Source organism: Tiliqua scincoides, chromosome 1 (assembly GCF_035046505.1).
Source record: "Tiliqua scincoides isolate rTilSci1 chromosome 1, rTilSci1.hap2, whole genome shotgun sequence".
In the NCBI taxonomy this organism is placed as follows: Eukaryota; Metazoa; Chordata; class Lepidosauria; order Squamata; family Scincidae; genus Tiliqua; species Tiliqua scincoides.
This window is the reverse complement of record NC_089821.1, coordinates 56,292,635-56,315,371: the sequence shown is the minus strand read 5'-3', so window position 1 is coordinate 56,315,371 and position 22,737 is coordinate 56,292,635. Positions and strand designations below refer to the sequence as shown.

Here is a 22,737-nt window from a genome sequence, read left to right as displayed (position 1 = left end):
AAATGAACCACAGATTCCATTTAGTCATTGCAGTGAAAGAAAAGGATACCTCACCTCAGATCCCAGAAGCCAGATAAAGGCAGTTTCATTGTACTTTCATTCTGAAAAACTAAGCAGCAATAGCGACCCTATTGCTGGAAGAAGTGTCAAGACTCTCTATTGCCCCAAGCAGATGCAAGATTAGGAACTACCAGATCTTATGAACATAAACAGAAGCCCTATTTAATCGATCTCCAACTACGCCCACCATCTCTCAAGCATAAATTTTAAGTAAAGATGGGGAAAAGTGGTGGGAGCTACCAGCATGAAGAAACATATTAACCCAGTTTTAGACTTGCCCTAGAAGTTTTGTTTATGCCATGCTGTTTAAGGACAACATGCTTCTGTACCCAATATATTATAAGTGAGTCAGAATTGTTTGCTTAACTGTAGTCCTATAGAGGGCTGTATAAGCTTCTGGAAAAAAGAAGGTCATAGTCCCTGCATGAGCTGACATTTTCCAAGTCTGGGATAAACCTGGATTGGCCTATAGCAGAACCAACCAGGCGTGTTTTAAAAGTTCCATGTGCCATCTGCTGGCAGCAATCTTTTTCATGCCTTTTCAAATGATGAAGCTTCTTGAGCAGATCAAAATGACTACCAGCATGCAGTTCTTCACCTGGAAGCACTGGTACAGACTGCTTTCTAAAACTGCTCTAACCCATGGGGAATTAAGAGAGTCAATTTAGCAGCCAAATTGGATTTGAAAAGAAGATTTTGAGAGCCAAGTACACCTGGCGGTTCTTTCCTCAAGGGTGTTCAAGACAAGAAACTGGAAGATAGGAGTACTGGAGATGTGATCAACATGCAAGAGAGTGGAAAGAAAGTGGCTTCAGGCACAATCCTACCCTACACTGGAACAGGCAAGCCATGAAGCTTGCACTGTACCCAGCACAGGACAGTGACCATAAGCAGCTCAGCTAGAGGCAAGGGGAAACTTTTCCCTTACCCCTGGGTAAGGGTCACTGGCCCCTATGGGTCTCCTCAGACTTGTGCCACCTCTTAAGGCGGCAAAGGTCTGAGGAGAGTGGAGTGACCTGAAGCTGCTCTATTCTCCCTGGGAACTGGAGTAACTGGAGTTGGGATCCTGTGTAACTGCTGGATCCCAGCCCCACCTCCCTCTCCCTGCCCCCAGGGCTGCCCACCACCCGCTCTCCCCCTGCTGAGAAACACCTCTCTCTCGCCTCATTTCCTACCCACCTCATGCTCACCACTGGTTAAACAGGTTTGGAAATAGAAAAACTTGGAAAACCAGAAAGGTGCATATGAATACACTGTGAACAGGACTCCTTACAAACTGCCTTCAACCATTTAAAAAGCAGCTAGTATCCATGTTCTGGTCAAGGTAACAAAGGCACATTTAAATATGAACCCACAGAAAACATGTGGAAAAACTGGCTCTTTTTGCCCACACATATTGGATCCACCCCATGCAAATGTATACCTGATTAATATGTTGCAACCCATCCCACCCCCAGATTTTGTCTTCATAGAACAGTGGGATGATTGGTATCCATACAGATTCCTCAAGTTTGCTTAAACACCGTCACCATCGCTAGAATGTGATAGAACTTTATTTAAAATTGAAAGGTAAATACAAACATTGCCATTTCAAGTGCATCCAAAGGCCAAACCAGATCTAGAACGCCCCACAATTTTTTCCTGGTCTTAAACAGCCAGGGGAGGGGTAGAGGGAGAGCATATTTGATAGGAGCCATGAAACAAGGTCTTAAAGCTTTTATCCCTCCCCCCACCCATGCCAGTTCAGTCACACCCGAATAATGAACTTTATAAAGTTAATTCTGGGTAAAAAAAACTAAACACAGGACTCTGGCTACACATGAGATGCTTTCTCAAGGCACTATCCTATGTGGTTGCAGTATGCACCAGTACTACAACAAGCGAGATAATTATCAAGCAACTAAAGTTCTTCCCCCCCCTCCAAAAAAAAAAAGATACTTACAGCAAGCAATATCCAGCAAGTGACACTTGGAAGAGGGCACCCAGAGGTTGGATGATCCAGTGTCAAAGACTACAGTGAATTTCTGTGGTGGTGTCCCAATGCCAATCTCCCCATAATACTGAGCCTGAAGAACAACAAGACACAAGGGCAAGGATAAGAACATTATCAGTGATAGTATTCCCAAGTAGAACAAGTTTACACAGACAAAGTATATGCCAGTTCTATGAAACCACATACACATGGATACAGAGATAGTCAGGATAGTCACACCTAAGAAGCAGAAGAGCATGTCAATCAACCCTTGCTAATTGGGTAAGAGGCACTTTTTCAAGTGGGTGCTCCTCTTTTATTTAGGGGGAGATTGACCCTCCTCACCCCAGAAGTGTCTTTTCTAGTGGCTATCTGCTGGTGTTTTAGATTGTGAGCCCTTTTGGGACAGGGAGCCATAAGTCATTTGATTTTTCTCTGTAAACTGTTTTGTGAACTTTTGTTCAAAAGTGGTATATAAATATTGTTAATAATATGTCGGGGTCACACCAACCCTGCACTGTTCAGAGTTCTCACATCACAGGCACAAGAGAAGATTTGCAACACACCACTCACTACATCTACCAATCATTTCCTCCCTGATATCCAGGGTTCCCAACATGAAAAGTACATGCACATCAATGTGTAGGAAGAATAGGTACTCTGGAGGAATAGTAAATGGTGCATCCACTGGGGTGCTCATCTCCCCTAGCTTTGCCAGTAGACGCACCACAGAGGGTGGGAAGTTCTTTTCTCAAGTATGATATCCGAGTACTGTAGACAGGTACTGACCCAGACAGGCATGCTTGTGCAACACACTACAAAGTGGAAATGGTACTAGTACATAAATTACTGTTTGGGCATATGTTCCAAACCTTCTGCTTGCAAGGTTAGTTTTGCTAAATTAAGATTACTGTACTAGAGGCTGGATGTTTTTCCCCAAAACAATGGATATAGTACTAAACCCAGGATACTGCCTATTACATCCAAAGCGTCAAAGCAGACAAGACCTTAATCACAAGGGTTGCAGCTAGAGATGTTTGCAAGTTTCACCAAGCTCAAGGAAAAACAAAACTGCTGAATCTTGTCCTCTTCTTCACTTACCACCTCCTGGACCGATGATGAGATGAGCAGCAGCAGTGGCAAAGGAGCAGGGAGATTTTCCTGCTCTCTCCTTTACTGCCCAGCTCAGTGCTTGGGGTGAGATACAGAGATTTTCCTTCTCCCCATTTGTTATCCTGTCACACTGCTTCTTAGTGGACCAAGAATAAAGTAAAGTTCCCAGTGGCCCTTGGGGGGAAAAATCACTACAAGTCCAAGAGGGGCCTTGTGAATTTTCCCTTTATTCACAGTCAAAGGAACAATGATCAACCCAGAGGGTAGGGATAGGAGGAAAAAGGTGTTACAGCCATGCTTTCTCCACTGCTCATCCCATCATTGTTTCAGGGCATGAGTAAATAAAAGAAAGAGTATGTGTCTAGGACAGGGGTGCTCAAACTTTCAACTTTAGGGATGCTGGACCTTTAACAAGTGTATAGAAGAGAGAATTGCAGCAGGTGCAACTTGTCATCACAGATCATGATGACAAGATCATGATGACATCACAGATCTCTGATGACAAGTTGCACCTGCTGCAATTCTCTCTTCTATACACTTGTTAAAGGTCCAGCATCCCTAAAGTTGAAAGTTTGAGCACCCCAGTCTAGGAATTGGCATGAGGAATGGCAGGCTGACCAAATGGGGATTTACCAGGCATTGAACTAGAAGGGTAAAAATGGTTAGACTTCTATTTTTGCAGGAGGGAATTATTCGAGCCAAAAAAAATCAACCAGTTCTCTCACCCCTAGAACAAGCAATGTCATCCACTTGGCAGAACTGTCAAGTTTAGCACGTTATGCAACATTACCAGAGAACAAAGAGAATGAGGAATAAAGTTTGGAGGCCTATGCTTAAGAACACTTGCTCCAGTTTCCTCCAGTAAGAGGAACAGCATTTCAGTCCAGTATTGCTTTTACTTATAACAAGGCAACATGTTTTGGAAGGTCTCAGGAGGGTCTTTGCTTTGCACCAATGATTTTGATGCAAGTAATTGTGAAATCTCAATGGGTGAAGAAAGGGGGTATGTACAGGAACTCTAGCAGTGATCCATTGCTGGGATTTTGCAAGCAGAAGTTAAAGAGACCAGATAAGTTCCTGTCCTTCAGGTTAATGCCTATTGCAGCCCAGCTATGGTGCTCTGCCTTCACTTCTGTGCAAGTGAAAGAGTCCTTATTGCCTTCTTCTCCCTCCCCACCCCCAGCTTAGCCTGGTCATCGTTGTTGTTCTTCAACTTGCTGGGCAAGCAATGGGTGCTGGTATTTGCTGGCATCTCATTTATCCTCATCCTTGTTCAGGACTGAAGCCATTAAGGGTGGGGGACAATCCATCTGCGGGATAATCCAGGCTCCTTGTTTGAACCAACTACCTTGACTGCTTCTGTGGAGGTGGAAAGCAAGTCTCCAAATAAATTCTCCAGGACTTCTTAAAAGAAAAAAATCAGCATCAATTTTTAGCAGTCATACCTGCATGGTCATATAATGCAGAGAGCACTCAACCCAAGTGCTCAGTAAGAAACTGGCATGGCCCCTTTATTCTGGTTGTTGTAGCATACAGTATTTCTGAACCAGAAATTAATCCACCATGTGGTTGACTAAAAGCTTGAAAAAGAAAAAGTTCTGCCTTTTCCCATCTATCACTTTTGATAGCAGACTGTATACAAATGAGAGCTGTGTTCTTCATTGATCATCATCTGATTAACAGTCTAGCTGACACAACAGTGTTATTGCCAAAGCAGGCTGCCACAGTAACCACATGTGCACTGCATTCATTACTTTAGAAACATTAGCGTATCTGCAGAGCTTTAAGTCGATGCCTCCCTTTAATATCTAATAGCTAGATGCAGACCTCTGTGCCTTCACTTTGCATTCCTCTCATTGGATAGAGGCAAGGAGATTTCATTAATCTCCAGGTTTTCCAGGCTGCTTTCCCATGTTTAAGTTCCACAAATTTTAGAGGAATGTGTGAACTTCTTTCCATACATTCTCCAAGCAGCATACACAAGTAACCAGGGAGCATGTTCCTGTGTTTGACAATCTGTGTTGGGAGAGCAGAACCTAGAAGGCAGCATTTGGGAGAAGAAAGAACACGACAGACAAGTGCCTGCTTTAAGCAAGGAGAGAACAAAGAGCAGATTTCTGGAAGAGTACAATGAAAAGAGCTTTTTCACTGTACAAAGTTCACCTGCCTTTTTCCACCTCAGTGCAAGTATCTGTTGCATAAGAGCCACAACCATCTACTACAAAGCAAAAAAAAAAAATACACATCACACTGGATAGGAAAGATATGAAGTGGTTCTAAAATGAGGGAAGAATCAGATTGTTTTAAGTGTTGCTAAGAAAGCTGACTCAGTATTCCCTTTTAACAAGTTGCAAGGAGGAGGTTGCAGTAACCTAGGTAGAAGGTTCAAGCTTTAGGCTAAAAGGGATTCTCTCCAGGTCTGGAAAGTTTCCGAAAAACCACACCTGAGCTTCAGAGGAAAAGGAAAAGCAAGCCAGTTTTTCCAGTTTGACTTGACCAGTTTAGAAGTTGGGAGGAGATGAACATCTATGTTACAGCCATTTTGGATGTAGTCCTAGTGGCCAGGAAAGTGATGTTCAATATTTCTGGTCCCCAGATGCAACAATATACTAGCATTTCTGGGAATCTAGAAAGGGTGCAAGTGGGCATGGCTGCTTATTAGAGCAGCAGTAATGCATTTTTGCCTGTGTGAATGACTAGAGGTGGATGGGGTGTGTCAGAGGGCACATTTCCAGACTGCTTCAGGCAAATGCACAGTTCAGCACAGTTCAGCAAGTTTGCTAAAGTTAGTTATTTAGCAATAGCGCTTCAAACTTGTTAATCATGTGCTTGCATATGGAGAAAGGAGGAAAGTGTGGCAAGTGTGAAATTTAAGGTGGTAAAGAAATTCTGTACCATATAGAATTGATTAACAGATGCTGGCTGTAACAATATCCAATTTAAAAGCCAACTCCTCACAACTAGACAGTATTCACTTCTGCACATTCACACACAGGGGTTGTAGCAGTTGTGTTGGCTCTGCAGTTGTGTTGGCTCTGCAGTCAAATATGCTAAACTATTGTCATCCTGTAAAGGGACATCATACTACTAGTACAGGTGTGCTCTGCGCTTGGGACTTGATGCAATCAATTTTAGAACTGATTAATTGACACCTATTACAACCCTAAAAGGAGAGGCCAGCAGTTTTCCACATGAAGCTCAACATTAACCCATGCAAACAAGTCTCTTTTGCTGCCATCATTACTTTCAAGGAAGAACATTCCAGAACTGTGTTCCTGGAACAATTCTCAAACTGTGCTCTGAAAGGAACCCAAGGGTTCTTTGACAGATTCAAACACCATGTCAGATATCTACCATGTTATGATTGTCAAGATGGGAGAGGCTTTATGCAATATTGAGCCCCTCTCTCCACTTGGCAGACAGATACTGTTCCGGGATTCCCACAAGCAGTCTGTGTTACAGACCATGCATTGTATTGGGCAAACGTCTCCCCAAGAGTCCAGGCCCATCCTTCTTCACCTACATAACCTGCAGTCTTATATCTAATTAAGTTTCACTGAAATTAATGCATATTTACCCTTTGATTTATCCTTGCAGCCAACTCCTTGCCCTTTCTGTTGTCTACCTGGTATCAAAATTTAGACTATAAGCCCCTTGGGGCAAGGACCTTTGTAAAGCACTGTACACAATGATGCCGAACCTGGGTGACTGGAAAAACAGAAAAGCAGGTGCTGGGATTAACTGTGCTATCCCACAGGTAGATACCTGCCTAACGAACTGGAAGCTGATCAAGGAGAGATCTCCAGGCACAAAAGTATGTCTCTAGTTAATCTAGACCAGCAGGAGCCAGACTCTCCACTGCTGCACAACAGAAATGTGGGCCTCATTTGGACTGCATCTTACCTTTGCACCCAGTCACTGTGTGTAGTGCTCCTCGATCAGGGGACAGGGTCACTGTGGGCAGTTGCGCCTGCTGCATCCCAGAAGGCTGCATGACAGGATGTCTGGGCAATCACGACTTCCTAGAGCAGGGGTGCCCAAACCCCGGCCCTGGGGCCACTTGCAGCCCTCGAGGCCTCTCAATGAGGCCCTCAGGGAGCCCCCAGATTCCAATGAGCCTCTGGCCCTCTGGAGGTTTGTTGGAGCCCACACTGGCCCAATGCAACTGCTCTCAGCTTGAGGGAGACTGTTTGACCTCTCACGTGAGCTGTGGGGTGAGGGCTCCCCCCGCTGCTTGTTGTTTCACATCTGTGATGCAGTAGCGGCAGCAAAGGACAGGCCAGCCTTGCTTTGTGCAAGGCCTTTTATAGGCCTTGAGCTATTGCAAGACCTTCATTCATTCATATAAGTTCATCTTTAATGTATTCATTTATGTAAACTTATGTAAATTTATTCAAATTTTAAATTTAAATTAATCCTTTTTTCCCACGGCCCCCGACACAGTGTCTGAGAGACAATGTGGCCCTCCTGCCAAAAACTTTGGACACCCCTGTCCTAGAGCATCCTTGTCTCCCAATCAAGGGGGACTATATGCAGCAACCAGGTGGAACAGTAAGGTCCGCTCACCAGGCAAACGGATTCATCCAAACCCTGATCCGGCCCCTGGCCTGGGGTTTGGACGGCCCTGATCTAGACAAACTTTTGCTTCAGTTATCGGAAGTTTGTTGGGGAAAACAAATTGTTCAAGAATAAAGCTCTACTAAAGTGAACTTTAAGTGCGTTTTACAGGAGTTATGAAATTAAGTAATTAGAGATATATCAAAACGTAGCATTTCTAATTATAGTGGGCCCTAACTCCCTTTGATTGATTTCCCCATCTACCCCAAACTGTAGTTTTGTCTTCCCTCAGACATGGAAGACAACAGAGCACACCTGCTAACTAGGACAGAAGTTGTCAAATGGGTCAGGACCTAGAAGTGAGTCAGGACTCAACTTATGGTGAGTTGCTACAATGTGTCATTTTGTTTCGAGGCTTAGGTCTACACAGCTTGAACTCAAGGCAGGGCTATGAGATCCTAGAGGAGGTGAATCCTGCAACAGATCCTGACTCTGGAGGTGGTGCTGTGGTCAAGTCTCCCAACATTCTAAAATAAATGGACATTTATACCTTATGGATGGTCAGCTTGCACAATATTTATGTGTAGTTCTAAAGCAGCTTGACAGAAATACAAGTATTACCTAAAAGTAGTATTACCACCAAGTAAAATATTTAAGAAACTTGGTATGACTTATAAGGGTGTACATTAGCTTTATTCAGTTTTAGATCGATATACTTTTATCATTATGACCAGCCAATATGCACTCCTATCTATGAATTACCCAAATAAGCAGGAACGTTTTTAAATTACATTTTCCTTGACTATTTAAATTGCTCAATTAAGGCCAGTCATCTTGTTCTATCTGTGAATGGCACATTTCATGAATTCATAGAATAAATCATATAAACTTTGTTCAGGGTTGCAGCTTTACTGGAAGGCCATCTAGAAAAAGTGACTTAGAAAAATCCCTTCTCTGAAGTAGCTCCCTGAGGTATGAAAAGGTAGCAGTCCTTGTATGTGTGGGAAGGTCAGCCTGCCCACTCAGCCATGCAAAAACCACACAAGAACATGTAGAAGGTGGAAGCTTCTGTGTATCATGAAATAAATTGTTTAGAGCAAAAGCAGAGTGATCCCAAGGAGAGAAGACCCACTTCTGTCAGTACTAAGTGGCAAGCTAGAGTAAAGGTTACAATTTTTACAGCAGTGAGCAAGTCAGGAGAACCAGTTAACCCATAACAACAACAACAACAACAACAACAACAACAACAACAACTTTATTTTTACCCTGCCTTTCTCCCTGAAGGGACTCAAGGCAGCTTACAACAGATTAAAAACATAATTTAAAAATAAAACATATTAACACATCATAAAAAACCCATCAGTCTCATGATAAGATTTTGAAGAGATACCTGCTCTTTAGCTTCAGTCTTAAGAGTTTATTACCTTAAGGAGGAACCCAACTATTTTCGGTTAGCCTCCTCTGCATTGACTGCATGAAGAGAGAAGCAAGGGACTTTCAAGACCACAGTCCCCACATCTCATTTTGTGTGGACTATACTTAGTCTAGAGCCTTCTGAGCAGGAAGGTGTGAATAGCACTGCAGGGGAAAGGCTTACCACTTTTCCCGTGAAGATGTGTACTTCTACATGAGGGAAGATAGACATACAACTTTGAAGGAGTACAAACCATTCACAAAAATAGATGCGGCTATGGCAAACACTAACAAAAATTAAAAGAGCTTCATGAGACATGTTTCTCCAGGGTGCAGACCCTGTCCAGAAAACTAAAAAGCAATTCAATACACCCAAATATGGCACAAAGATCAAGATACCATAGAAACGGAAAGAGAATTACATCAGTGGTGTTACAGGCACAAGCTAACAGTTTCTCCACAGCATTTGCAATTGTTTTCTCCCTCAACTATACTAATGCACCTATTCAATACTTTGTACTATGGCTGCACCTTTTGCCTTTTTGAATTTTTTTTTTTAATTAGGGAGTTTCAAGTTTACATAAGCTCTAGGTAGTACGTGTGCTGAAGATCACTTATGGCATTCTCCACAGAAGTGGTGCAACACATAGTCTAATCGGTTCTCCTCGTCTCAAACTGCAAGGGATTGCCTTTCTGCATATTACTGAGGGAAAAGCTAGTGACCTTATTTAACTTATCCCACCTCCTACCACATTTATCACAATCTGGTAGATTGTGATAAATCCCACAATTCCAATGGGATTTATTTTCAAATAAGCTTGCAGCCTTAGAAGACTAATTTGACTATTGTAGATACAGCAGAGATACTGCATTTTGAGTATTGGGAAAGGACAGAGTTTCCTCACAACAGAGGTACTTCCTCCAAGGAAACTGTTTCAGGAAAGCCAGGCAAATACATGACTATTATGCAAAACCACCAGCCAGTCATTTCAATTCCAGAAAACACCCACTGAGCATCTGGCAAATTCCTGAAGCTTTAAGGTTCTTCCTATAACTACATGAGATAGCCAGCTTTGGCTGCATGTTCTTGGTAGATTTGGAGAATGCTGTAGAGAGAAGCAAGCAGCGTATTCACAATTCCCTTTTCTTCAAGGGAAGGGGAAAAAATTAAATTCATAATGTATGCCCTTCTTTGGCCTTCTTCCAGACCCTGAACTGCTCCAGTGATCTGGAGACAAGAAGGAGCTACAAACCATACTGCCATACTGCATAGAGGTTCATAGCCATCTACTGTTATTGAGGGTCTCCATGAGCCAGCAGTTGGGCAGATAGGGAGGGGGGAAAATCTGAAATCTTAGGAAGATTCACACATCCTTCTCACACTCAGAACGATGTGTAAATATGCTACGACTCTTAGCTGCAAACCACATGAGTGTAAACAGGACAGCGGGAGGGGAGGTGTATGAACAGGTAATTATTGGGTTACAGCAGGAAATCAGTGCAACACTGTTGCAACACCTTACCTACCCTGCTCTAAAACTAATATAATGGTCTTATAGAAATATAGAGTAATCCTGTTACACAGGTATCAATACAAACACATGCAGAGGTGTTGGGAAATGTCATTGTGGTAACAATTCAAAGGCAATCAAGTTCTATGGCCTGGCATTGTCAACATTTTCTTAATATCACATTAAGAGGAGTTTTAGGTCCTCAGTTTCAAGAAGGTTCCAAAACTCATCAAGACAAATTTTTAATTCCACTGCATTCCATTCCTTCTCACGTGTATCTCAGACAACTACTGTGGATTGAACTACATGTTCAGAAAGGCACACGATATATTCTTTAGGACTGTACTACACAATAATGCAGACATGGAACTGTGCCTTTGAGAGATTGCTTCTGGAAACCCAGGGGGTTGTGGAAAGGTGTTGAAGTCTAGCCACCTACCCAATATGCTGACTGTCATGTTTGTTTTTCTTAAAAGCCACAGGGGAGTATTTAAACCCCATTTTCCGCCCACATTCTAAATTGTTATAGGCAGGATAATTACTACATGCTTGAATGGGAACAGCTGAGTTATCTTCATAAAGTAGGAGCAGCCACCAGTACATACAATGGATAGGATTCCATCTACACCAGTTCCAGAGCAGCCTACTTGTCATTGCCCACTTCAGCTTCATGAAGTAGGCAACCCAGTAGGGCTCTGCAGACATGCTAGCAGCTATCCAAGTACCCTGGATCAATTCTTTCCATGGCATCTTTTGGGTTGCACAAGCCTATTTGGGCTAATGGGTGGGTGGATTTCACCTTCAGGTTAGGGCAGGCAAGAGCATTAGCTTAAGTAGCATTCTGTCCCAGTTTTATGCTTGTATAGCATGACTTGAAATCTTTACCTGGCCTCCCAGTGTTTATTGGAGAAACTATCAGCTACTCCTTTGGGTTGATTGGCAGCTGATGCTAATCAAATTGAAAGACAAGCGCTATCATACACGTAAGGGCACTAAACTCTGACTTGCTCAGAAGCAAGAGGAAAAAAAAGACTGCCCCTCCAAAGGTTAAAGGAAGCCAAGACACTTTTGATGTGTGATCTTCATTTATCCTCCCATCATGACAAACACAGGACAGCCTCTAACCTGGGCTGTGGGTCTACCCACAACTCAAAATTCTGTTATATACTCTGCAATAAAGCCATCTGAACAATAGTTTCTGCAAGATACGTGCTGCACTTCACTTCTGTTCTTGGGGCCTTGAAGTTCTCTAGTGCTAAACTAAGACACCACAATCTTTGACTTGTGTAAGGCAATTCAATCCATTCTGAGACAAACACAATCCGTACATACTTCTCTCACCCACCCCCTCCCCAGAACTGCCCTGGATACAGAAGGCAAAAATAAGAGCACCCCAAGCCAAGACAAACTTCCTTCAAAGAAACATATACTTTTGATGCTGCAATGCTTCAAAACCCTTTGTACATTTCAGCATCATACAGAAAGCTTGATTAAACACTTCCATCCTCTCCTTGTAGATCTCTCTTGGGACGGGCAAACAAAGTAGTGACGAATCACACTAGGAGAAAGTGGACGGCTGACAAGAGCCTGAGGCAGGGAAAAGCGAAGCCAAGATACACACTTTCCCAGGAGACTTAAGATACGGAATTGAGAGCACAGCAAGTATAGGCCATGCCTTAGTTAGTGATGCAGCTCCACCATTCCCGGGCCCTAGTTATCATTTCAGGCAAGTGCCCCATCCTCCTCTGTGCCACAAGCTCTCAAACACATCTGTCTGGGATGCCCAGATTGACCTTGGATTTTAAGAAGCAGCAAGAAGCCCGTATAATTCCTCCAGCTATAAAGGCTTGGCATTTCTGGGAAGAGAGTGCCAATGCCACCCTTATAAAGGAGACCTATACACTATTGGGTCAAGTAAGCAAAGTTGCTAGATACATGCTAATTTAGTATACAGAGAAAGCTAGAAACTAGATGAAGGGGAGAGTTCCCCTCCTCTCAAGCTCAAAAATTTGAAAGAAACTATACTATTTAAGTGATTTATAGCCTAACTATCCTCCAAATAAAGTGAGTGCTCAAGGCAGTGAAGTTAAATGAAGTTAGAAGTTCACACACAAATAGTTTCATATAAAGTGTCACATATATGCAACAAGCACCTGATAATTCTACTGCTAATTCTCTGCCAGGATTAGTAAATGGCAGTTTGGACAATCCATTTCTCATCACATGTTGAAGATAGAAATCTTCAACGCTCAAGGCCTCCCTTTGTTTGAGAATCAGCACAACTTGTCTAAATAGTTACAAATTCTGCAGAGAGGAATTCCATGTTCAGAATTCTGTGGATCAAGCAAAAATTATAATTGCAGTTAATAATTTAGGGGTCTCTGCAGTGTTGAGATAAAGGAGATCTCAAGCAGCACAGATCCTTCCCACATTAGAAGTCACATGGAAGGGGTCCACAATGCAATTCTCTCCTTTGTCAGCATTGGTCCAGTTTCTAAACAGAGCAAGGCTGGTATAGGAGCTTCCCAAATGAACTGGGTTTTTGACATTACTGGAGTGCCACTGAGAAGATTTGCATTGTAGTGGTTCCTTTTCTACCAAGAGCAACACTAAGAGGAACTTTTAGAATGCCACTTTTGGATATTGCAGAGTTAGAAAAAAGGGGGGGGGGTTGGCACAAGAACTGGAAGACCAACAGTCCAATCCTATGGGCATGTTATGCCAGCAGAATATGTGCTCTGCTGGCATAATGCACTTGATGGCAGTCACCAATGATTATGCCAATGAGTGTACCCTGGCCACTGCCACAGAGGAGGAATGTCCACTGGTGCAGGTAAGACCATGCAGGGGATAGAACAGGGTAGAGGGAGGGTGGGGCAAGTGAAAAAGGGAGGAGATGGGGCAGGGTGGAGAGTGAATTAGGCCTAGGAAGATGGTGGGTTATGTTGCAGTAGTGCTACCAAATCCTACCCCAGGTTTGATCCATCTTCAATGTGGACTTGCACCAGTGATATCACTAGCTTCTGCTGTTTACCCCAGGACATGGGAACAAACTTCCCTTAGGCCTTGGCATGCTAGAATTTCCCTGCAGGATACAATGGGTACCATGTTGGCACTGCCACATGGGGAGTTCGGTAGGATGGGGCTGCCTGACAAAAGTAGGAAAGCAGTAAAGGCCATTGCTTCTTAAAACCTAGAACTCCCACACAATCACCTGCAGGATGCTTTCCTCCTTCAAATTCCTCCCCAAAGTCCAACTTTCTGTGATGTGCTACTCCCTTACCCTACTGCAATTAAACTTGAGTACATGAAATAATCACAAACCCATGGCCATTTATCCTGGCACCACTTATTTCCCTTTCTTGATTCCTTGTGTCTATTTACAGTTTGTGAAGACCTTCAGGGCCCTTCTCTTACTAGACTGAATTTTTTGGTAGTCAAATAAGGAGATGACAGTGTGCACAAAGCTACCACACTTCCAACATTTTGGTTAGTTTTTGAAGAATGAGGAAGCATTACTGCCAGTTCTCTCAACAGATGTGAGATCCAAACACATTTAAGAATCACAAGACTCCAAGCCTGATCCTGACCATGCTTCAACATATACCTTACAAACTTCACTAGGACTTGCAAGGCTTCAAGTTCAGTGTGGAACATAGGCATACAACAAACAGAGACCTCACTCTAGTAAAAGGGCAGACATGCTTGAAGTCACTGACCAGGTGTAAGATATTTACAACTAAGACACAATAATCTTAAGAAGCTTGGAAGTTTGTGTCCTACAAGGAGACCCTTTAATTGGTTGAAATAGAAAGACAAATATGTTTTCCACTTGTCTTATACAATGCAGAAGAGAGTTCTCAACCGTTTCTTGCAAGCAAAGCATCACTATTGCCCTAGCAAAATTCCAAGCTAAAGAATGGATCACATAATGTTTCTAAGGGCACAATCTAACCAGCTTTCCAGCACTGACCAAGTCACAATGCAACCCCAAGGTAAGGTAACAAACATGGCCTTACCTTGAGGAGGCCTCCTTGACTGCCTCCTCACTGCAGGATGCAGTGCACACCACATTGGCATAGCTATGTCAGTGCTGGAAAGTTGGTTAGGATTGCGCCCTTAGTTACATTATATGCTCAGACTATATATTATTATTATTATTTTATTAATTTGTACCCCGCCTTTTTGCCCAACGGGCACACAAGGCGGCTAACAAACAATTTAAAAATACAACATAAAAGCAGTTAAAAACATTTTACAATGATTAAAAAGCTAAACACAAAACAAACCCCGTGGATTTTCATATAAAATATGAAATATATACACACAAGACACCTTGTACTTTATTTTATTAGACTCAAAGTAGCTACTAGCTCTCATTTGGTATTCAACAACTGTACAATTCTCATTTTACCCATAAGCATACGACTTAAAAAAACCAAGATGAACTCTCATTTGAACTGGAGTGGAATAATAGTGAAGACATTAAACTATGACTCCTAACTTCTCCAGACTGAATCTAGTTACTGCCATGATTTCACTAGATGGCCTCAGGCAAATCACTCCTCCTCAGTTACAATGTGAGAATACTACCCACTTACCTTACAGGGTTGTTACAACAAGATGATTAATGCAAAGGAAGTACTTTGAACCCTTGAAAGTGCTACGCCAATGTTAAGTACTATATTCATTCCTCCCCTTTTCATCTCTTTAATCGCATGATTGCATGTACAGAAGAGAATGCAGGCTAATTTATCTGTGTCAAGTGCGTTGTTAAGCCTCTATTGAAAGAATATTTAGGCCACCTTCCCGTCCTATCAAAGGGACCACTAGGGAGGATTATAACAAAATATTAAACACATTTTAAAACTAGAATAGTAAGAAAGATGCAATAAAGATCAGATTTAGTTATCAGGAAGCAACAGAATTAAGAGGAAAAGGTAAAGAAAAAACTGCTTTCATTGCCTACTTAAACAGGCAGCACTGGGGTTAGTCTCTCATTTGACTAAAGAGAAAGATATGATGCATTTTGCACTAAGGCCAACATCAAACTATTTTCAGAAGTAGACCTGCATCCAAAAAGTTTAGGAAGATCTTTTTAGTAAGCCATGGGGGGGGGGCGCTAATCATTTGCAACTTCTACTAGATAGGAGGGTTGTGTCAAAACCAGAAGTCTTTCTCAGGGCTTCAAAAAATGTCTGCAACTGTGGTGCTATACACAGTTTCTTTTACTACTGTTCAAGAGTTGGATATCTAGGGTTCTGAAGATGCCTGAAAGTCTGGCTCCCATCCAGTACTGCTGCCAGAGTTGGCCCACCCATAAAGCCAAGTGAAACAGCTGTTTAGAGCAGGAGGCTGAGGGAGCCTGTACTCCATACCTGCATGACCCCTCCACCCTGCCTGTCACCCTGAGCCTGTCACCCTGATCATGTTCTCACTTGCTTTGCTGGAGAGCAAGTGGGGAAAATATTGCTACAGCAGCTTCCTGCCACCTCCTCCTCCAGCATCGCCATCAAAATCTCTTCCATTACCATAGTGGTGCTGGTGCTGGAGGCAGCTGCTGTGGTGACCCTTTTATTGCTTGCTTTCAGTTATGGGAAGGAGAACAAGGCAAGAAAGAAAACAATGGAGACAGCAACACCCTCTTTGCTTTAGGCTGGGCAGGCAGAATCTGGGAAAAGAAAGGCTTCTTCTTGGTTCTACTCACCAATTCATTTAGAAAACAGAACCAAGATCATAGGGACCAGAGAATGAGGCAGAGGAGGCAATACAGGGTGCAGACACTTGACACTGCTTTGAACTTAGCAGTTCACCCATCTAAAATCCCCGGAGAAAGGCAATTACTGTAGTTCATCTAGCCACAGGTTTTGCAAGTGTTCTCAAAGTGTGGGTTATGACTAGCTGGAATGGGCATGTGTGTTACATTTATAGCTTTCAGGGGTTGCAGTAACAAAGTTTGAGAACCTCTGACCTAGTACAGGCCCTTGGCCTAACTCTGGATAAGGGTATCCTGATCTAAACCCAAACTTGAACATCTACTTTTCCCTTTAAAAATTGTTTTCCTTGAACCAGCCAGAAAGATTTACTGCAATTCAACAGCTTGCATACTGCATATATCACTGAACTAGCTACAAAAACCTATCTTCAATAATTGCCCTGTTAGCCAGTAGCACTGTGACATTACAAAATCAGCAGGGAAGAAGTTATTACAAAGAAGGCCGTTTAAATCCAGTGACTGAAAGAGGAAACCATTTGCCTGAAAAGAGAATACTGTCTCTTGAAATGTAAACAGACCTCTTAGTACTGCTGAGGATGCTTATGTCAAGATTGTGTTCCCATGAAGAACTGGACCACAAGTACTTCAAGTTTGTGTTATGTGGATTAAGTTTTCAGATGACAGGGGCCCCCCATATCCACAGATCCCATATCCAAAGGTCAGGTCCTGGCCCTCCCCAACAGGCATCCCCACCAGAGCTGAGGGGAGCTTTGTTCCCATCATTTCCAGAGGGTCTTCCAAGCCCAGCAGAGGCTGTGGACATTCGCCCGCAACCTCTGCCAAGCTCAAACTGAGCCTAACAGTGAAAAAAGTCCCTTCCAGTTTCAAGAAGAAACTGGAAGGGATGTTTCATTCACTGTCAGGGACCTTTTGGAGGCAAGGGGAGCAAAGCCCCCCTCAGCTTCAGCTGGTGGGAGGGATTCAACCATATCTGCAGTTTCACTTAACCACAGGGGGTTCCAGAATAAAACCCCCGCAGATATTGGAGCATCCTTTATAAACCCCCAATTCTTCGCTGATCAGGTGCAAGTCACCCATGTGTGCAGAAAGTGGCACAGGTAGACTAGGAGGCCCCCCCCCTCAACTCCAGGTTAAGTCTAAGCATGCTCACTGTAGCTGTATATTTCCAAATAAGGTTGAGCAAGGGCACAATCCTAACCAGGTCTACTCAGAAGTAAGTCCTACTGTGTTCAATGGAACTTACCCCCAGGAAAGTGAGGTCAGGATTGCAGCCCATGACAGTTATGTGAAGGCTTGAGATTATGGACAGCACTCATTCTTACTTTACCCACCCTTAGCTTCATTGATTGTCTTATGCAAAAGCTGATGAAAGGAATGGAAATGTGTAGGAGGCTTGTGAAGCAATCATTAACCTACCCTGACTCCCAAAGGAACACACACATTCTTCAGATAGGAGGTCGTGTTCCAAGGAGTTAACATTTCACTGGGAGTGGATCTGCATGGGATGCAGATATGTGGGATGACAGCTCATGGGATGGTAGCTTAATAAGAACTGCCCACAGCCTGACCCAGCCCAAAGGAATGAAGCTCTGCATATGCAGTTCTTCCTCTGAACACACCATGCTGGATGTTTCCAGTTGTGACCAGGCAGGAGGTCTGGTCTAGAGGGTAGAGCCTCCATTTGCCTGAAGATTAACATCCACAAGGTCGCCAGTTCGAGGCCACCGGCACCGTGCGACCTTGAAGCAGCTGGCAAGCTGCAGCTGAGCTGTTCCATCTGCTCGGAGCGTGGGAGGATGGAGGCCAGAATGTGAAACCAGATCGGAGTGAAACAGCTCGAATGTGGTGGTTCTTGAAAGAGAGAACCTTCTTTCAATTTGTAAAAATCCCTGCGTGGATTTAATAAGCCTGCCTATGTAAACCGCCTTGAATAAAGTCTTGAATAAAGACCAAGAAAGGCGGTATATAAATACTGTATATTATTATTATTATTATTTATGTTTCAAGAGTTACTTGTAGCAGTGGTTGAAAGCCATGTGCAGCTATATATACTAGGCCTTTTTTCTATTAGTCTTGCTCACTGCAGTGGAGCAGGACCCTTAAGCAGAGTTCCAGCTTAGTGAACCACCACCTAGAGCCTCACATTGTAAGAGTCAGTTTATTCTTTCAGAGCCATGAGAAGAGGAAAGATCAGCTGCTATACTTACATCCATATAGTTCTTTAAAGCTTCTGGAGTAGGTTCAGTTGCACCTGGACCACCAAACTTGTACTTCAGCATTTGTCCCAACTCATTCAAGTCTTGGATATCGGTCCCATATTCGGTGTAGATGCTACGCATGGAGGGGTATTTCTTCAATGGGATTCTGTCCAGTAGAAACAATCAGAAAAATACACTGTGATAGCTGAAGGAGGTAGTCCTTTTGACACATGCACACCATTCATACAACTGTTATTAGCAGGATCAAGATAAGGCCCAGGTGCCACACCAGAGAACGTTGCCATTATCTAGTTCTAATTTCACAATGAGATTTTTAAGAGGTCGAAGAGCATTTGCCTTTGTAGCAAGCCTAGCATTTTTATCCCTCTGATCTGCACAAACAAGTACAGAGCAGGTTCTGTGGGAATCATATTCACTATTGGGATTTACTGGCATGGCTCCTCTGAAGTTAATGGGTCCTTGCTAGTTCACCCCTGCAGGGGATTTGGCACCACTTGATGGTAACCTCCCTACTCTATCAGGTTTAGGAAGATTTTTTTATTAAGTTATTTTTGCTGCAAGGACCACCTCTGGATATTTGCTATCTGACTTTTAATTACAATACTCTTAAATGACACCTTTGTAGGTAGCAAATTGTTTTGTTTTTAAAAGCCTTAACTCAAAGCTACCACCAAAGTGAAGCACCATCTTATTTCTCTCCAAGCAAAAGAACAGAACAATGTTGGTAGAACTTAGGTGTCAACCTAGCATGTTCCAACCACACTTCCTTCCATCATTCCCATTTCACAATTACAGCCCTTTTTCCACACTAGAACTTATGCAACATTGGGCCACTAGTAACAACATGCACCTCACTTAAGCATATTTAACCTATTTGTCTTTGGAACAAGGAAGAGCAAAGCTCCAATTCTTGGCTGAAGGATTTACAACCAGCTACACCAACTTCGGTCTTAGGCAAAACCACATGTTCTAAGGCAACCTGGGCAGCAGCTATACTAACCCACAAAGTAAATAGATATAAAAGAGAAGAAGTTTCACAGTTAGGTTAGGAGACTATTGTCATATTCAGACATGCAATTCCAATTAAAGCAGCAGATCATTTCAGACTGGAAACTTTAAGATTTAGTTTAAAGCAGTTAAAGAATATACAATCCAGGATCAATAAGAAGAGCCCTGTTTGGACTGCTAGTGTCTTACTGTGCTAGGCCTTGTGGAGACAATCAGGAAAAGTGATGTTTCAGAATAACTCCAAAGTCCAGCACAAGAAGCCGATCCCTCTGACTTCTTCATGCATGCCAGAGAAGTTGGAAGACAGGGCATAGGTATGTCTCTCCCACTCAGTATAAAGCAAGCAGTGTCCCCCACTAAGTTCTGTGACAGATTCAGAGGTGGGAAGAGGTCTCTTACTTATGTCTAGGAATACAGAGATAAAAAGGATCCCTGTAGAAGTTTAAGTTACAACGTATGTCCAATCATGCCTGGCTCTCAAATATGCCCCCTCAAGTGGGTGTAATCAAATTCTTAGCTTTTTTTGAAATAACTCATCCTCTCTGCATTTGGATACAACTACTGTTTTCATAAACTGTGTTAAACTAGCTTATTATCTAGCATTAGATAGTAAGAATAGAAAATGCCACTATTTTGGTTAGAGCAGGTCTATGTTTTAGAGAACATTTAGGAGGCATTTTCTACATATCTCAACATCACAAACTTGTTTGCTCACTATGAAAGTGGCAGTTGTTATCTAGTGCCATCTCTTCTAGCAGGCCTCATGAATGCAAAAGGGGGGATGTGAAACAAGGAAGATAGTATTGGGCAGTTATTGTGGAACCCCAAGCAAGTTGTTCATAGGAAACTGGGTTAATGTGCAAGATTTTTATATCTAATATTTGGTAATTTGGGTCACACTTGCAGACCTGTAAGAGCAAATGGTTCTTTGCCACATCAACTTTTCCACAACATCCAATAAGTGCATTTGGAAGACCAGAAACAAGACAGTGTTCAGTCATCTCAGTGTTAGCTTTGCACACACAGGCAGGGGAGTGCAAGCTCTTGAAAGTCTCTTCCTGTTTTCCCTCTTTTTCTACCTACTCTGCATTTTAGGGCACTGCCAACACTCAGGAGGCATTTTCCACATATCTCCACATCAACAAACTTGTTTGCTCACTACAAAGGTGTGATGGCATTCATTATCTAGTGCCATCTCTTCTATGGTGAATGCAAAAGGGGGAAATATGTCATTGGCATCCTTCAGTCTTGGAAGACTACGGTATCGCGCTCTGAATAGTGTTCTGGAACAGTGTCCTCTCCAGTGCGCGAAGCCTGGGTAAAGTAGATATGGAGGATAGGCTGTTACCCATGCAGCAAATCCCCCCTCTCCACGTCGCTGAAATGCTCCAATGGAAAGGCAGAAGCCAATACGGTTGGGAAATATGTAACAAGGAAGATAGTACTGGACAATTATTGTGTGGCTCCAAGCAAACTGTCAAGAGGAAACTGGCTCAATGTGAGCAAAGCAAGACCTGTAGAATTAGGGTATTTCTCCCCACACTCCCATCCCCAAGTCCTGAAAAAGAGGTTCTCAAATCAATTCCATTACATTCTACAGGGTATAAAAAAAAGATAACTGAGAGTCAATACAATGAGAGACAGGAAGTGATACCAAACAGGTGGTCCCAAGCAAGGCAGGAAAACATCCCAGTGAAGCTATCTGAACCCACAACTACAAATTAACAGCAGCATCTCTGCGTCAAATTAGAGAAAGCAAGAGCACAAACTGCACTTCCTGTTGGAGTTAAACTGCAATCCTCAAACACACTGCATTCCATGAGATGGACTCCATGCTGAATAAGTGGAGGGCCCAGGGACATCCTAAGCATAGGATGGGCCACTCAGCATCTGTGGACATACGTGCACAGGCAACCAGTGCCAACAGCAAGTGCACATGCCAAGCTTAACATAAGAACTTAAGAACAGCCCCACTGGATCAGGCCATAGGCCCATCTAGTCCAGCTTCCTGTATCTCACAGCGGCCCACCAAATGCCCCAGGGAGCACACCAGATAACAAGAGACCTCATCCTGGTGCCCTCCCTTGCATCTGGCATTCTGACATAACCCATTTCTAAAATCAGGAGGTTGTGCATACACATCATGGCTTGTAACCCGTAATGGATTTTTCCTCCAGAAACTTGTCCAATCCCCTTTTAAAGGCGTCCAGGCCAGTCACCATCACCACATCCTGTGGCAAAGAGTTCCACAGACCAACCACACGCTGAGTAAAGAAATATTTTCTCTTTCTTTCTTTTGGGGATTCCTCCCCCCCCTTGTTTATTCCCTAACTAATCCCTGCCACTTAAGCCTTCTTACAGGAAGAAAGGATCTGCTTCCTCCGAGGGCCTGTCCAATGGGAGAGCGAGTGCCCGAGCACCAGGCTCTACCCAGCTCTACCCCATGGCCTCCCAGTCACGCCGGTTTGCACTGCAATGGCAAGGGGCACAGCAGCCACCTCGAACCCACCAGCCCTGTTCCTTCCAGATGGGCTGGGAGGCTCCAGCAGGGGATGGGCGTCCTGGGCATCGCCCTAGAGCGCGCCGCAACAGGGTCACTCCCGCAGCGTGCAGGCGGAGACCTTTCCTCGCCTCCCTTTACGAGGCTTCGCCAAGCAGGCGCCTCCCTCCTTCCCAGGCTGGCGCTCTGCACCTCGGGGGGGGGGATTGGTTTAGGAAGCAGGTGCTCACCTGATCAGGGCCGAGCCAGCCGCCACCAGAGCGGCCAGCAGCAGGAGCGAGCGGAGTGCCATGACAGCGGAGTCTGGAGCGAGGGCTGGTCGAGCGTCTGCAAGCCCCGGTGCGTCTGGAGCTGCAGCCGCGCGCCCTCTGCTATTAAGGCAATGACTGAGCAAGCCAGTCCTGTGACTTGGGGGTCAGCTGATCCTCTGAAATTTCGACAGGGTCACGTGGCGGGGAGGAGCGGGAGGAAGAGGAAGGCTGTTAACCCGGTGCGTGCCGTCAGGCGCTCGTGCGCGGCTGATCTCACCTCCCCAGGAAACGCTGATGCAAGAAGCGGGCTGAAGGATGCGGGGGCTCCACGCCCCGGCCGGTGGGAAGGCTTTGGTGGCAGAGAAACAACAGCCTCGTGGCCCCCCAGGGGCTGAC

General features: G+C 43.8%; 1 protein-coding gene across 1 annotated transcript in view; it reads right to left on the bottom strand.

The window, feature by feature from the left end:
* CTSD (cathepsin D) overlaps positions 1–22,512 on the bottom strand; it is a 32,859-nt gene extending 10,347 nt beyond the window's left edge. The window contains exons 1-3 of the mRNA XM_066610119.1: positions 22,321–22,512; positions 18,571–18,727; positions 2,003–2,126 (exon numbers count right to left, since the gene is read on the bottom strand). Coding sequence (XP_066466216.1) covers positions 2,003–2,126; positions 18,571–18,727; positions 22,321–22,382 — 343 coding nt within the window. The 5' untranslated portion in view covers positions 22,383–22,512. The remainder of the gene's footprint in view (positions 1–2,002; positions 2,127–18,570; positions 18,728–22,320) is intronic.
* Between the last annotated feature and the right edge of the window lie 225 nt (positions 22,513–22,737).